A 15,912-nucleotide genomic window follows, 5' to 3' on the forward strand; every position below is an offset into this window, starting at 1 on the left:
ATGGGCAGAAAACATGCTGCTGAACGAGGATAAATTTGAGTTTATCCACTTTGGAAAAGAGGATGCCCTGAAACTCCCATACTCCCTTCCTTCAGGTGAAACTCTTGTGGCATCCAACAACATCAGAGACTTGGGAGTAATTGTGGACAACAACATAAGCTGGGCCGCTCATATAAACACCAAAGTTGACATGGCCCGCAGAATGTGTTCCTGGATTCTCAGAACTTTCCAGTCAAGAGATATCCACACCATTATCCTTCTCTTCTCCACTTTTGCCTGACCCCACCTTGAATACTGTTGTCCACTGAGGTCTCCCCACACAAAAAACAATGTATCATAAAAGTTGAAGCACCTCAAAGGGCAATCACAAAAAAGATAGATGGCATGACAGGCCTCGACTATTGGGGTCGACTAGAAAAGCTAAAACTTTATTCTCTCCAACGTCGCCGTGAGCGCTACATCATCTGCATGATAAGGAGAATATTCCATCAGCATTGCCCAAATGATGTTGGCATCACCTTTAAGGTACATCCAAGGCTTGGGCCCCGTGCCATCCGCCCACAACAAAAATCACACTCTCGTCTCAACAACAATAAGGCACAATTATTTCACCTCAATTGGCCCCGGTCTCTTTAACATTACACCACAAAACACATGAAACAGAAACAGACCCTATAGGGTTCAAGAGATCTTTGGACAGATTCCTTCAAGAAATCCCGGATAAACCCCCTACACCCAGATATGTCTCTGTAAACAATAACTCTCTACTTGAGTGGGCCGTAGTGCCCAAATTCTGACTTGAAAGACTTCACCAGGTGGTGCTATTAAATTAGACATGGCCTGGGCCAATAATGGCCGAAACCTATCAAAGTATCAAAGTATATATATATATATATATATATATACATATCATATATATTGTGAGTATTTTATTTATATCCCATCGAAAGTTCTACTGAAGAAGGAATATATCTTTTTTTATAAGATTAAGTCCGAAATTGATTCAATATAGAGATAACGAAATTTAAATTTTCTAAAGGTTAGTTGCCCGTTTTCAGTTTCAATTTTCCTGTAACAAGCGGATTATAAGTGGATAAAACAGTGTGTATTGGCTTTAGAATAACCCTCTTTAGCCCTTAATTATATGATGTATATTGCAACCGTAACGGTTTTTTTTAAATATACTGCCACGCTTCCTGATGAATTCCTTGCTGTAGAGTAAGGGACTTCATCCTATATTGCTTAGTAGTAAACTCGATGCTTGCTACAGGAGGACTGGTAACCATTACAATTTGTAGCGGCGAAAGGTCTGGACGTTGTTTTCTGAGGCTGACCAAAGAATTTTTATTTTTAGATATAAGTGATGTACTCAAGTGTAGTTATGTTTTTAGCTTGTGCTTTTTCCATGATCATACGTGAGTATTTTATTATATCCCATCGAAAGTTCTACTGAAGAAGGAATATATCTTTTTTATAAGATTAAGTCCGAAATTGATTCAATATAGAGATAACGAAATTTAAATTTTCTAAAGGTTAGTTGCCCGTTTTCAGTTTCAATTTTCCTGTAACAAGCGGATTATAAGTGGATAAAACAGTGTATTTGGCTTTAGAATAACCTCTTTAGCCCTTAATTATATGATGTATATTGCAACCGTAACGGTTTTTTTTAAATATACTGCCCACGCTTCCTGATGAATTCCTTTGCTGTAGAGTAAGGGACTTCATCCTATATTGCTTAGTAGTAAACTCGATGCTTGCTACAGGAGGACTGGTAACCATTACAATTTGTAGCGGCGAAAGGTCTGGACGTTGTTTTCTGAGGCTGACCAAAGAATTTTTATTTTTAGATATAAGTGATGTACTCAAGTGTAGTTATGTTTTTAGCTTGTGCTTTTTCCATGATCATACGTGAGTATTTTATTTATATCCCATCGAAAGTTCTACTGAAGAAGGAATATATCTTTTTTTATAAGATTAAGTCCGAAATTGATTCAATATAGAGATAACGAAATTTAAATTTTCTAAAGGTTAGTTGCCCGTTTTCAGTTTCAATTTTCCTGTAACAAGCGGATTATAAGTGGATAAAACAGTGTATTTGGCTTTAGAATAACCCTCTTTAGCCCTTAATTATATGATGTATATTGCAACCGTAACGGTTTTTTTTAATATACTGCCCACGCTCCTGATGAATTCCTTTGCTGTAGAGTAAGGGACTTCATCCTATATTGCTTAGTAGTAAACTCGATGCTTGCTACAGGAGGACTGGTAACCATTACAATTTTAGCGGCGAAAGGTCTGGACGTTGTTTTCTGAGGCTGACCAAAGAATTTTATTTTTAGATATAAGTGATGTACTCAAGTGTAGTTATGTTTTTAGCTTGTGCTTTTTCCATGATCATACGTGAGTATTTTATTTATATCCCATCGAAAGTTCTACTGAAGAAGGAATATATTTTTTTTATAAGATTAAGTCCGAAATTGATTCAATATAGAGATAACGAAATTTAAATTTTCTAAAGGTTAGTTGCCCGTTTTCAGTTTCAATTTTCCTGTAACAAGCGGATTATAAGTGGATAAAACAGTGTATTTGGCTTTAGAATAACCCTCTTTAGCCCTAATTATATGATGTATATTGCAACCGTAACGGTTTTTTTTAAATATACTGCCCACGCTTCCTGATGAATTCCTTTGCTGTAGAGTAAGGGACTTCATCCTATATTGCTTAGTAGTAAACTCGATGCTTGCTACAGGAGGACTGGTAACCATTACAATTTGTAGCGGCGAAAGGTCTGGACGTTGTTTTCTGAGGCTGACCAAAGAATTTTTATTTAGATATAAGTGATGTACTCAAGTGTAGTTATGTTTTTAGCTTGTGCTTTTTCCATGATCATCGTGAGTAGTATTTTATTTATATCCCATCGAAAGTTCTACTGAAGAAGGAATATATCTTTTTTTATAAGATTAAGTCCGAAATTGATTCAATATAGAGAGATAACGAAATTTAAATTTTCTAAAGGTTAGTTGCCCGTTTTCAGTTTCAATTTTCCTGTAACAAGCGGATTATAAGTGGATAAAACAGTGTATTTGGCTTTAGAATAACCCTCTTTAGCCCTTAATTATATGATGTATATTGCAACCGTAACGGTTTTTTTAAATATACTGCCCACGCTTCCTGATGAATTCCTTTGCTGTAGAGTAAGGGACTTCATCCTATATTGCTTAGTAGTAAACTCGATGCTTGCTACAGGAGGACTGGTAACCATTACAATTTGTAGCGGCGAAAGGTCTGGACGTTGTTTTCTGAGGCTGACCAAAGAATTTTTATTTTTAGATATAAGTGATGTACTCAAGTGTAGTTATGTTTTTAGCTTGTGCTTTTTCCATGATCATACGTGAGTATTTTATTTATATCCCATCGAAAGTTCTACTGAAGAAGGAATATATCTTTTTTTATAGATTAAGTCCGAAATTGATTCAATATAGAGATAACGAAATTTAAATTTTCTAAAGGTTAGTTGCCCGTTTTCAGTTTCAATTTTCCTGTAACAAGCGGATTATAAGTGGATAAAACAGTGTATTTGGCTTTAGAATAACCCTCTTTAGCCCTTAATTATATGATGTATATTGCAACCGTAACGGTTTTTTTTTAAAATATACTGCCCACGCTTCCTGATGAATTCCTTTGCTGTAGAGTAAGGGACTTCATCCTATATTGCTTAGTAGTAAACTCGATGCTTGCTACAGGAGGACTGGTAACCATTACAATTTGTAGCGGCGAAAGGTCTGGACGTTGTTTTCTGAGGCTGACCAAAGAATTTTTATTTTTAGATATAAGTGATGTACTCAAGTGTAGTTATGTTTTTAGCTTGTGCTTTTTCCATGATCATACGTGAGTATTTTATTTATATCCCATCGAAAGTTCTACTGAAGAAGGAATTATATCTTTTTTTATAAGATTAAGTCCGAAATTGATTCAATATAGAGATAACGAAATTTAAATTTTCTAAAGGTTAGTTGCCCGTTTTCAGTTTCAATTTTCCTGTAACAAGCGGATTATAAGTGGATAAAAACAGTGTATTTGGCTTTAGAATAACCCTCTTTAGCCCTTAATTATATGATGTATATTGCAACCGTAACGGTTTTTTTTAAATATACTGCCCACGCTTCCTGATGAATTCCTTTGCTGTAGAGTAAGGGACTTCATCCTATATTGCTTAGTAGTAAACTCGATGCTTGCTACAGGAGGACTGGTAACCATTACAATTGTAGCGGCGAAAGGTCTGGACGTTGTTTTCTGAGGCTGACCAAAAAATTTTTATTTTTAGATATAAGTGATGTACTCAAGTGTAGTTATGTTTTTAGCTTGTGCTTTTTCCATGATCATACGTGAGTATTTTATTTATATCCCATCGAAAGTTCTATGAAAGAAGGAATATATCTTTTTTATAAGATTAAGTCCGAAATTGATTCAATATAGAGATAACGAAATTTAAATTTTCTAAAGGTTAGTTGCCCGTTTTCAGTTTCAATTTTCCTGTAACAAGCGGATTATAAGTGGATAAAAACAGTGTATTTGGCTTTAGAATAACCCTCTTTAGCCCTTAATTATATGATATATATAGTATATATAATATATATACACATATCATATTATATATATATATAATACATCATCATCATCATATCATCATCATTATGATATATATATATTATATGATATGTGTATAATTATATTATAAACAAAGTCAGAATGCGATATATATAGTATATATATATATATATATATATATATATATACATATCATATATATATATATATATATACATATCATATATATGGATGCTGGCTATATTCCTAAAAACTTTCTGTCCCAGTCTGTTGTCCCAGTTTTCAAAAAGGGAAACAAGTCCCTTGCAGTGATTTCAGCAAGGCCTTCGACAGGGTTGATCACAAGATCCTATGAAAAAACTATCAACACTGGTGTCTCTGGAAAGTTACTGAAATGGATCAAGTGTTTCCTGACAGACAGATCTCAACATGGTGTAGTTGAAGGAGTAAAATCAAGCCCAGCCAAAGTCAGTAGTGGCGTTCCGCAAGGCACTGTGCTGAGCCACTTCTTTTCATCATCTACATTAATGACATTAATGACATCATCAAGCACAGCAACATAAAAATCTTTGCAGATGATTCCAAGCTCCAGAAGGTCATAAATGAGGCGAGTGACTGGACATGACTTCAGTCAGATCTACTGGCTGTTATCCAATGGGCAGAAAACATGCTGCTGAACGAGGATAAATTTGAGTTTATCCACTTTGGAAAAGAGGATGCCCTGAAACTCCCATACTCCCTTCCTTCAGGTGAAACTCTTGTGGCATCCAACAACATCAGAGACTTGGGAGTAATTGTGGACAACAACATAAGCTGGGCCGCTCATATAAACACCAAAGTTGACATGGCCCGCAGAATGTGTTCCTGGATTCTCAGAACTTTCCAGTCAAGAGATATCCACACCATTATCCTTCTCTTCTCCACTTTTGCCTGACCCCACCTTGAATACTGTTGTCCACTGAGGTCTCCCCACACAAAACAATGTATCATAAAAGTTGAAGCACCTCAAAGGGCAATCACAAAAAAGATAGATGGCATGACAGGCCTCGACTATTGGGGTCGACTAGAAAAGCTAAAACTTTATTCTCTCCAACGTCGCCGTGAGCGCTACATCATCTGCATGATAAGGAGAATATTCCATCAGCATTGCCCAAATGATGTTGGCATCACCTTTAAGGTACATCCAAGGCTTGGGCCCCGTGCCATCCGCCCACAACAAAAATCACACTCTCGTCTCAACAACAATAAGGCACAATTATTTCACCTCAATTGGCCCCGGTCTCTTTAACATTACACCAAAACACATTGAAACAGAAACAGACCCTATAGGGTTCAAGAGATCTTTGGACAGATTCCTTCAAGAAATCCCGGATAAACCCCCTACACCCAGATATGTCTCTGTAAACAATAACTCTCTACTTGAGTGGGCCGTAGTGCCCAAATTCTGACTTGAAAGACTTCACCAGGTGGTGCTATTAAATTAGACATGGCCTGGGCCAATAATGGCCGAAACCTATCAAAGTATCAAAGTATATATATATATATATATATATATACATATCATATATATATATATATATATATATATATATATATACACATATCATATATATATATATATATATATATATATATATATATATATACATACATATATATATATATATATATACATATCATATATATATATATATATATATATAGATATATATTTATACATATCATATATATATATACATATCATATATTATATATACATATCATATGTATATATATACATATCATATATATATATATATATACATATCATATATAATATATATATATACATATCATATATATATATGTATATACATATCATATATATATATATATATATATCATATATATATATATATTGGTGACCCCAAGTAGAAAAAAAAAAAGAACAGAACATGCAGCGAACAGGTTTTGCCAGTTAGAGCACTGAACACTCAGTTTTCACTTTCATTTTTCTTTTCCTTTCAGAACGGCGAAGGTGCGTACAAACAAATGTTTTATTCATCGCACTCAGTACACTGAAAAAAAAAAAAAAGAAACATACACACATTATTTTTTTTCTTTTCTGTACCTTTTGGTTTTCCTTTGTTCACACACACACTTATTCTTTACTACACGATTTTTGATTTGCTTTGTCGGTTCCACGTGTTCTCCACTTCTCGTTCATACCTTCTGCCCCTTTCTGACAGGCGATTCTTCGGACAAACATGGCTGCATCAGGTTTGCCTTCATTCACAGGGGATGCGGGTCTGTGGCTTGCCCAGGTGGAGTCGCATTTTGCCAAACATGCCGTTCATCCACAGCAGCAGTTGCATCTGCTATACTCGAGTTTGCCTTCCCGACTCACCACATCGGTCAGGGATCTCATAATCAGTCCCCACCCTGACGCCACATACGCGTCAGTAAAAGCCGAAAACCTCCGCCTCAACAGGCAGTCGGAGGAGAGTCAATTCAATGAGCTGATGGCCGACGAACAGTTGGGGGACAGGACTCCATCCCAGTTCCTGTGCCACCTAAGGGAGCTAAGCGGAAATGCAGCAGACGCTCCACTCTTATGGAAGATATTCTTCTCCAGGTTGCCTGCCCACATGCAGACAATGTTGGCCACGGCACTGGAGTCTGTGTCAGTAGACCAGATTGCCACGATGGCCGACAAAATATTAGAATTTTCGGGACCATCTCCATCGCGAGGCCTGTATGCATGTACAGAGCCCCCTCCGACACCTTCTCCGACGAAAAATTCATTAGCTGAGAAAATCGATGCGCTTACGCAGCGAATCGATGATCTGTGCCGTGCGATTGGGCACCGACCTCGCAGTCGTAGTCGCAGTGGCTCTGTTTCCCGTAGTCGGTGTGACTCTGCTTCTCGTTCCAGCTGGTGCTGGTACCATTCAAAGTATGCCGAAAAGGCAGAACGGTGTACCCAGCCTGGCACTTTCCAGCCCTCGGGAAACTAAATCCGGAGGAGGTGAGCACATCACCTTCTTCCTTCTCGTTTCCCAAAAATCGTGCGTTCTTTGTAAAAGATCTGGTGTCGAAGAAATTCTTCATGGTGGACACCGGCTCTTGTTGCAGCATCTGGCCCCTTCGTCTGACTGCAGACAAGCCCAAGTGCTCTTCAATTGTCTTGCATGCCATTGACTCATCTCCCATAACCACCTTCGGTCAGATTTCGCTGCGCCTCAACATCAACCTTCGTTGAGATTTTCAATGGGTTTTCGTCATCGCTGACATCCCGCATCCTATTCTCGGCGCTGATTTCTTGGATAGGTTTAATCTATTGGCGGATGTCAGGCGTCGGAGGCTTCTTGACAGCACGACGTCGCTCTCTACGCCGACTGGGAGTTCCACCAATGCGGTCCTTAGCCCGACATTCTTTGTTGCCACTTCTGGAGACGCTTTTCACTCTCTTTTGGCTTAATTTCCGGAGCTAGTGGACATTGCCTTCCAACCGGAAAAGCCTACCCACTCGACACTCCATTTTATCACCACCACTGGGCCGCCTGACCAACTAAATACGGCTGGGGTCGAGTTTGAGCACATACTTCAACTTGGCCTTATACACCCCTCCACCAGCCCATGGGCGTCTCCCCTTCATTTGGCGCGAAAGGGCGAGTCTGATTTTCGCCCGGTAGGAGACTATCGACGCCTCATTGCCGTAACAATAGCCGACAGGTATCCAATTAGAAATCTACAGGACTTTATGGCAAATCTCCATGGTTGTACCATTTTTTCGAAGGTCGACCTTATACGCGCGTACCATCAAATACTGGTCAACCCAGCCGACGTTCCGAAAACTGCGATCACTACCCCCTTTGGGTGTTTTGAGTTTTTGTATATGAGTTTCGGTTTGCGGAATGCTACCAGCACTTTCCAGCGTTTCATTGATGAGGTTGTCCGCGGTCTTGATTTTGTGTTTGCCTATGTCGATGATATACTCATTGCGAGCGACACACGTGAAAATCATCTCCAGCACCTTTCTCAGCTTTTTCAGCGTCTTCGCGCTTATAGTATGCGTATAAATCCCGACAAGTGTGTTTTCAGACGCTCTTCTCTAGATTTTCTAGGCCATCATATTGATTCGAGTGGAATCAGCCCCCTGTCGTCAAAGGTCAATGCCATTCAATACATCGCACCCCCCACTTCCTTGCACCAGCTCAGGCATTATCTAGGGATGATCAATTTCTAAAGACGTTTTATTCCTGGTTGTGCAGATAAGCTACTTCCTCTCACCAGGCTATTAAAGGACACTCCTAGAAAGGACGGTCAAGTCACCCTCTCTGTTGAGGCACTGACAGCCTTTGAGTCCATTAAGAAGGAGCTGGCTTCTTTTTCTTTGCTTGCACATCCGGTTCCTGGTGCTTCTCTCTCTTTGACTGTAGACGCATCGGACACTGCGATTGGCGCTGTGTTACAACACACAGTGGATGATCACACTCGACCTCTGGCTTTCTTTTCCTGCCAACTGCAACTAGCTGAACGATGATACAGCACCTTTGATCGTGAGCTCCTAGCGATCTATCTATCGGTTCGTCATTTCCAGCATTAAATTAACTGCCATCTCGCAGGAGCAGCCACCTTTGGCGTCGTTAGACTTAACTTCTCCCAAGTTCTCCTGTTGCCAGTTTTCCTACCTTCTGCTTCCGTCAGCCGAAGGCACCATTCTCTGTGATACTTCCACTGGTTCTCCCAGGCCACTCGTGCCTGAGAATCATCAACGCTCAGTGTTTGAAGCACTGCACTCCTTATCACATCCTGGCATCGCTGCCACCCTTAAGCTGATCACTGCTTGGTTTTTTTGGCCGAATATGCGTCGCACTATTACTTCTTGGACACGCACCTGCTCCAAGTGTCAACGGTCCAAGATTCAACGGCACGTTCGTGCCCCGCTTGGACATTTTCCCCCTACAGAGGCCCGTTTTCGCCATGTCCACATCGATCTGGTTGGACCATGGCCTGTGAGTCGCGGGTTTTCTTTTCTGTTAACTTGTGTCGATCGTTTCTCCCGCTGGCCAGAAGCCATTCCCATAGCAGACATTTCTGCTGAGACTGTTGCGCGAGCCTTTGTTTGAAACTGGATTTCCCGTTTCGGAGTCCCGTCCAGATTGACTACTGATCGTGGACGTCAGTTTGAAGCTTCGCTATTTCGCGAATTGTCGCGCATTTTAGGTGTGCATCATATCCACACTACCAGCTATCATCCAGCGTCTAATGGATTAGTTGAATGGTTCCATAGACAGCTCAAGGCCGCTCTTCGTGCCTCTTCAGATCCACAGTCCTGGATTGAATTTCTGCCAATTGTGCTTCTCGGTTGTCGCCCTGCTGTTAAGGCAGACCTGGGGTTTTCTTCTGCAGAGCTACTGTATGGTACCACACTGGCATTGCCTGGTACGATGTTGGTGCCAGACACCTCCCAGTCCCATGATCCGGCGACCTATGTCACCAGACTACGTTTATATTTCTCGAATCTTCCACCCATGGTTCCCAGGAGACAATCTCCACCATCCCATCTCCCACCGAATATGGACACTTGGTCGCATGTTTTTGTATGGGACGACTCTGTCAAGGGACCACTTGTTTCTCCCTATAAAGGACCTTTCCGTGTGCTTTCTTACACACCTAAGATTTTCACCATTGAAATAAATGGTCATTCGGAGACCGTTTCCGTGGACCGACTGAAGAAAGCATACTTTGAGACGTCTTCATCTTTTGATGACAACCTTGCCACACCCACCTATGCACCTTTAACAACACCTTCACCTGCACAGACACCTTTGCCTTCACCGGCTCCCACAACACCACCTTCGCCGTCAATGGGTGCCCCGAGCACACCGTACGTTACAAGATCGGGCAGAACAGTGCATTGGCCCGAGAAACTCTCAAAGACAATTTATATTTAACTTTCTTTCTTTCAAATTTCTTGTTTTTTGTATGACATTGTGTACCAAATCTTCTGTGGGGATCGGCAAGCCATCTGTTTTTCTGCAGCACCACTACAAATTTTCTTGTCTTCGTACTTCCGCACTCGATGGGGAGCCATGTAGTGATGCTACTGTGTAAGGTTCAGCGCGCATGCGCAGAATGGGACTACTTCCGGGTGGCCACCGGAAGTCTTCCCCATGTGCATGTGCGGGAAACTGACCCCTAAGGCACAAATCACTCATTCACTCTCTCTGGCGCTTTCAGCCCTCGTGAACAGACGTGCATTTTTGGTAGTCTCTGAGAACTCTACACCAGCTTAGCAACGGACCACATCGAATCAACTTCAATCAACCAACAGGAAGCAGTACAAAGATTCGGCTGTCGTTTCCCCTCAGAAAATACGCACACCATCACGAGTAATAAACAACAATTTGCTGTCTTTCCCAGATAACCTGACTTCGTCTGTTATGTCTAACTAAATTGAATGTGACGGGATCGGATCGTACACCCCTTCAGTGATACCGATTCCAGATCCTGTTACAAGTAACAGGATGTAGAGTTCTCAGAGACTACCAAAAATGCACGTCTGTTCATGAGGGCTGAAAGCGCCAGAGAGAGTGAATGAGTGATTTGTGCCTTAGGAGTCAGTTTTCCACACATGCGCATGGGGAAGACTTCCGGTGGCCACCCGGAAGTAGTCCCATTCTGCGCATGCGCGCTGAACCTTACACAGTAGCATCACTACACATATATACATATCATATATATATATATATCTGGCTGGGTGGATCCTAAGAACATTCAGAACCAGAGATAAGGAAACTATGATGGTCCTCTGGTGGACATTCGTCCTCAGTCGCCTGGATTACTGCTCACAGCTATGGTCACCCACCAGTGTAAAATTAACAGCGGACCTTGAAGCAATCCAGAGAAGATTCACAAAGAAGATCATCTCATTGCAACAGCTCAGCTACTGGGAAAGGTTGAAACAACTAAGACTCTACTCCCTGGAGAGAAGATGGGAGAGGTATGCAGTAATATATGTCTGGAAGATCCTGGAAGGAATTGTGCCAAATTTTGGCATTGTAAGCTACACCAATGCTAGAACGGGACGACACTGCATAGTGCCAAAGATCCCAGCAATGCCATCACGCTTCAGGACCAGCTTCTGCAACAGCCTGGGTTTCAAGGGCCCACAGCTTTTTAATATTCTCCCAAAGAGTCTGAGGAGCTTGCACAAAGTAGATGTAGCGGTTTTTAAATCAAAGCTGGACATCTTCCTGTCAAGAGCCCCAGATGAACCTACCTCACGGCAAGAGGTGCAAATGAGAGTAGCTATATCAAACTCCATTCTTCACCAAGTGCCACATATTAGACGAGGTTCGTCGTAATAACAGTGTAGCACAAAACAGCAGTGCATCAGCATGGCCGCAGCTCTGAGCTGAAACTAGAAAAAAATATATATATATACATATATATAATATATATATATATATATATATATATATATATATATATACGTGCAGGTGGCACGTAAAAAGCACCCACTACACTCACGGAGTGGTTGGCGTTAGGAAGGGCATCCAGCTGTAGAAACATTGCCAGATTAGACTGGAGCCTGGTGCAGCCTTCTGGCTTCCCAGAACCCCGGTCGAACCGTCCAACCCATGCTAGCATGGAGAACGGACGTTAAACGACGATGATGATGATGATGATATATATATATACATATACATATATATTTCAATCATATATACATATATCATATGTATATATACATATAAATATCATCAAATACATGTATGTATTTGAATATGTCTTGTTTGATTTACATGTTTTTCGAGTCAAGTATGTTTTAAATGAAAAAATGATTGAAGTATTCTTTCACAACCAGATGCCTTTCCTGTCATTAACACTTGACTGTGTTTTAAATAAGGAATCTCTTAATTACACATGTCTTGAAAGGCTTGAAGTAAGCAGACAATTTGTCAACCAGAGAAATGACAACAGCAAACCTTGTAGCTTGCAACTTTTATAGAGCACAAACATAAACAGATATACACACATATTATATAGATAGATTTCTTACAGGTTCCATCTAACAAATTCACTCACAAGGATTTGGTCAATCTTGGCTATCATAAGTGATACTTGGCGAAGTTGCCATGCACTGGGACTGAACTCAAAACCATATGATTAGGAAGGGAACTACGTGCCTGTGCCTTCTATCAGTCTTTCTGTACATATGTATGTGTGCATATATATATATATATATATATATATATATATATATATATATATATATATATATACACACACACATATATAGTATGTAGATAGGGTTGTAATCGAAGCCGTGTCCTCGTGAAGCACACCTGTATATTCCAGTATGCCAACATTGTATGTAGATGTTATAATTGTGTGAGGCATGTATAAGAGTAGAAAAAATATTGGAAAATAATATTTGCAGAGTAATTACGCATCAAAACAGTAGACTGGAAAATATTTTTAGTATTATTTATTCACCATTGCACATGTTTCATTTGCTAGTAGGAGTTAGAATATTATACATGTAAGAGAAAATTATAAAATATCTCTTATTAAAAATTCCTCAGACAGCGAATCAATTATCAGGTTGAATAAAAAATAAGCAATGTTTTGAACCATGAAGAATTTGTACCAGATTGTTGCAGGGTTTTGAATTTTTGTTAAACATTTTTTTGCAGTTGTCTGATAATACAGATATAAACTTACCCAAATGCATCAATAAATTAACATTTATATATTTTTTTCCCCATTGTTACAATCATCTGAAATGGAACTGTGAAAGTGCGATATTTGAGCAGTTTTGCCATTCAACTTCAAAAAAAGATGTAAAGCAGCTAAAACTGTTCATGATATCAATGAAACATTTGGTGGGGAAATGACCAGTGAGAGGTCAGCTTGAAAATGGTTTAAATGATTTTGCAGATTGTGAGCATTATGGACGCCCATCTGTCATCGATGACAGTCAAGTAGAGACTGTCATTGAGAAAGATCCATATAAAACCACTTGAGAACTGGCAAAAGAACTTCAGAAAACTGCCTGCAACCATTTGCATGCAATCAGAAAATAAAAAAAGCTCGATAAATTTGAATGAAAATCAGAAAATGCTTATTGCTTCTTCTCCGCAACCAGACCAATCCATTTCTTGACCATATTGTAACTTGCAATGAAAAGTGGATTCTGTACAATAAAAAACGTTCTTTGCAATGGTTGGACCCAAATGAAGCACCAAAAACCTTCCCTAAACCCAAGCTCTTCAAAAAGAAGGTTATGGTGACTGCTTGGTGGTGTACTTTTGGAATCATCCATTATAACTTTTTAAAATCTGGAAAAAACATTACTGCAGAAACATATTGTCATGAAATTGCCAAAATGAAAGAAAAACCGCTATTCCTCTGTCCCAGACTGGTCAACAGAAGAGGGCCAATCATTCTTCATAACAATGCTCGACCATAAATTTCACTAATGATGCTCCAAAAGTTGAAGGAACTTGGCTATGAATTTCTTCCCCACCCAGCTTATTCCCCAGACCTTTCTCCTACCGACTACCACTTTTTCAAGCACCTTGATGGTTTCCTGAAAGAGGAGTTCAAAAATCAAACTGATGCTGAAACTGTGTTCAAAGAGTTCATCAGCTCTAGAACTCCAGATTTTTATGTTACCAGAATAAACAAACTTGTAACTCATTGGCACAAATGTGTTGATTGTAATGGTACTTACTTTGATGAATAAAATTTCCACATTGCTGAAATATATTGTGATGAATTTCATGTTTCAAAACGTTGCTTACTTTTTACTCAGCATGATAATACTCTCTGATTTTCTGTCTGAAGACTTTCTAACAGAAGATATCTTACATGTTTCTCTGTTAAATACAATTTTGTAACCCCTATTAGTAAATGAAACATGTGTAATGGTGAATAAATAATACCAAAAATTTTTTCTTATCTCCTGTTTTGATATATGTATATGTTATATTATATACAGGGTATACTATATTATCATTAATTGATGGATGCAAAGAAATAAGAAACTTGAAGTAGTCAACTCCAAAATATAGTTGGGGTAGGTAGAGTGGGGAAGTAAATGTCAATAAGAACTAACTCAGTCTTGCCAAACAGATGCCAGGACCAAAAAGTGATGATGATGATGATGATGATATATATATATATATATATATATATATATATATATATATACATATATACACACACACACGTATATATACATGTGTGTGTGTGTGTGTGTATATATATAATAATATGGCGTAAAAGAAAGAAAATGGTAAATCTAGTTGAGTTCCTCATGAAGATAACATGGATGCCGCTTGAGCTCAAAAGATTGGCTGTTATGAAAACCTCCTAGAGGAATGTGAAGACACAGGCTGGAAAGCAGAGCATTTTTCAATCAAAGTTGGATGTAGAGGGTTTGTTGGACACAGTGTGAAGTGACTATTGCCATCATTGACCTAATTCATCGTAAAGCAAATACCACTAGGAGTAATATCCAAACTACACTGGAAAAGGCAAATCACTGGATTTGGTTAGAAAGCAACAATGAGCAATGGCTAGAAGAATATTGAGTGAAACCTGATGACCAGTTGATCTAGCAAGCAGGGTCTCATTTCAGTGAGGGGTGCCCAATGATGCTGTCAAGAGATAGGTCCCGAAATGGCAGGCATTCTCTCCTAATGGCTCCATAAACTTGCTAGCATCTGGTATGCAGAGCTTTCAACAGGTAACACTTGCATCTGCATGTTGTTTGCAAAAAAATATATATTCGACCCTGTGCTTGAGAAAACCTATTGAGTCAAGTACATCAACATCAAAAATCAATGGAAATTGTAGATGTGATCCCTGTGCCGGTGGCATGTCAAAAGCACCATCCGGACGTGGCCAATGCCAGCGCCGCCTTGACTGGCTTCCATGCTGGTGGCATTATGGAGGGCATCCAGCTGTAGAAACACTGCCAGATCAGACTGGAGCCTGGTGCAGCCTTCTGGTTTCCCAGATCCCGGTTGAACCGTCCAACCCATGCTAGCATGGAAAACAGACATTAAACGATGATGATGATATTCATGATCCGCATTATCATCACTTTTCTATGCTGGCATTAGTTGGGCAGAACTGAGCCAGTATCTCCACCTCCACTCCAAACTGAGTTGCAGGACTACATTTTGTTCATACTTTCTCTTTGCAACATAAGTTTCTGTGTCTGGATTTAACACCAACCACCTTACAAAAAATGTATTTGTGTGTGTGAGGGTGTAGTTGGTATATCAAACAGGAGAAAAACTA

The 15,912-nt window shown here is 39.6% G+C and overlaps 1 protein-coding gene across 1 annotated transcript; it reads left to right on the plus strand.

Moving 5' to 3' along the window:
• Positions 1-6,854: 6,854 nt before the first annotated feature.
• Positions 6,855-7,604, plus strand: LOC115210759. Its single transcript, XM_029779516.1, has one exon. It carries the CDS (start codon positions 6,855-6,857, stop codon positions 7,602-7,604), a length of 750 nt encoding a protein of 249 aa, XP_029635376.1.
• The last annotated feature ends 8,308 nt before the right edge of the window (positions 7,605-15,912 follow it).

The sequence above is a fragment of the Octopus sinensis genome, linkage group LG1, assembly GCF_006345805.1.
Source record: "Octopus sinensis linkage group LG1, ASM634580v1, whole genome shotgun sequence".
In the NCBI taxonomy this organism is placed as follows: domain Eukaryota; kingdom Metazoa; phylum Mollusca; class Cephalopoda; order Octopoda; family Octopodidae; genus Octopus; species Octopus sinensis.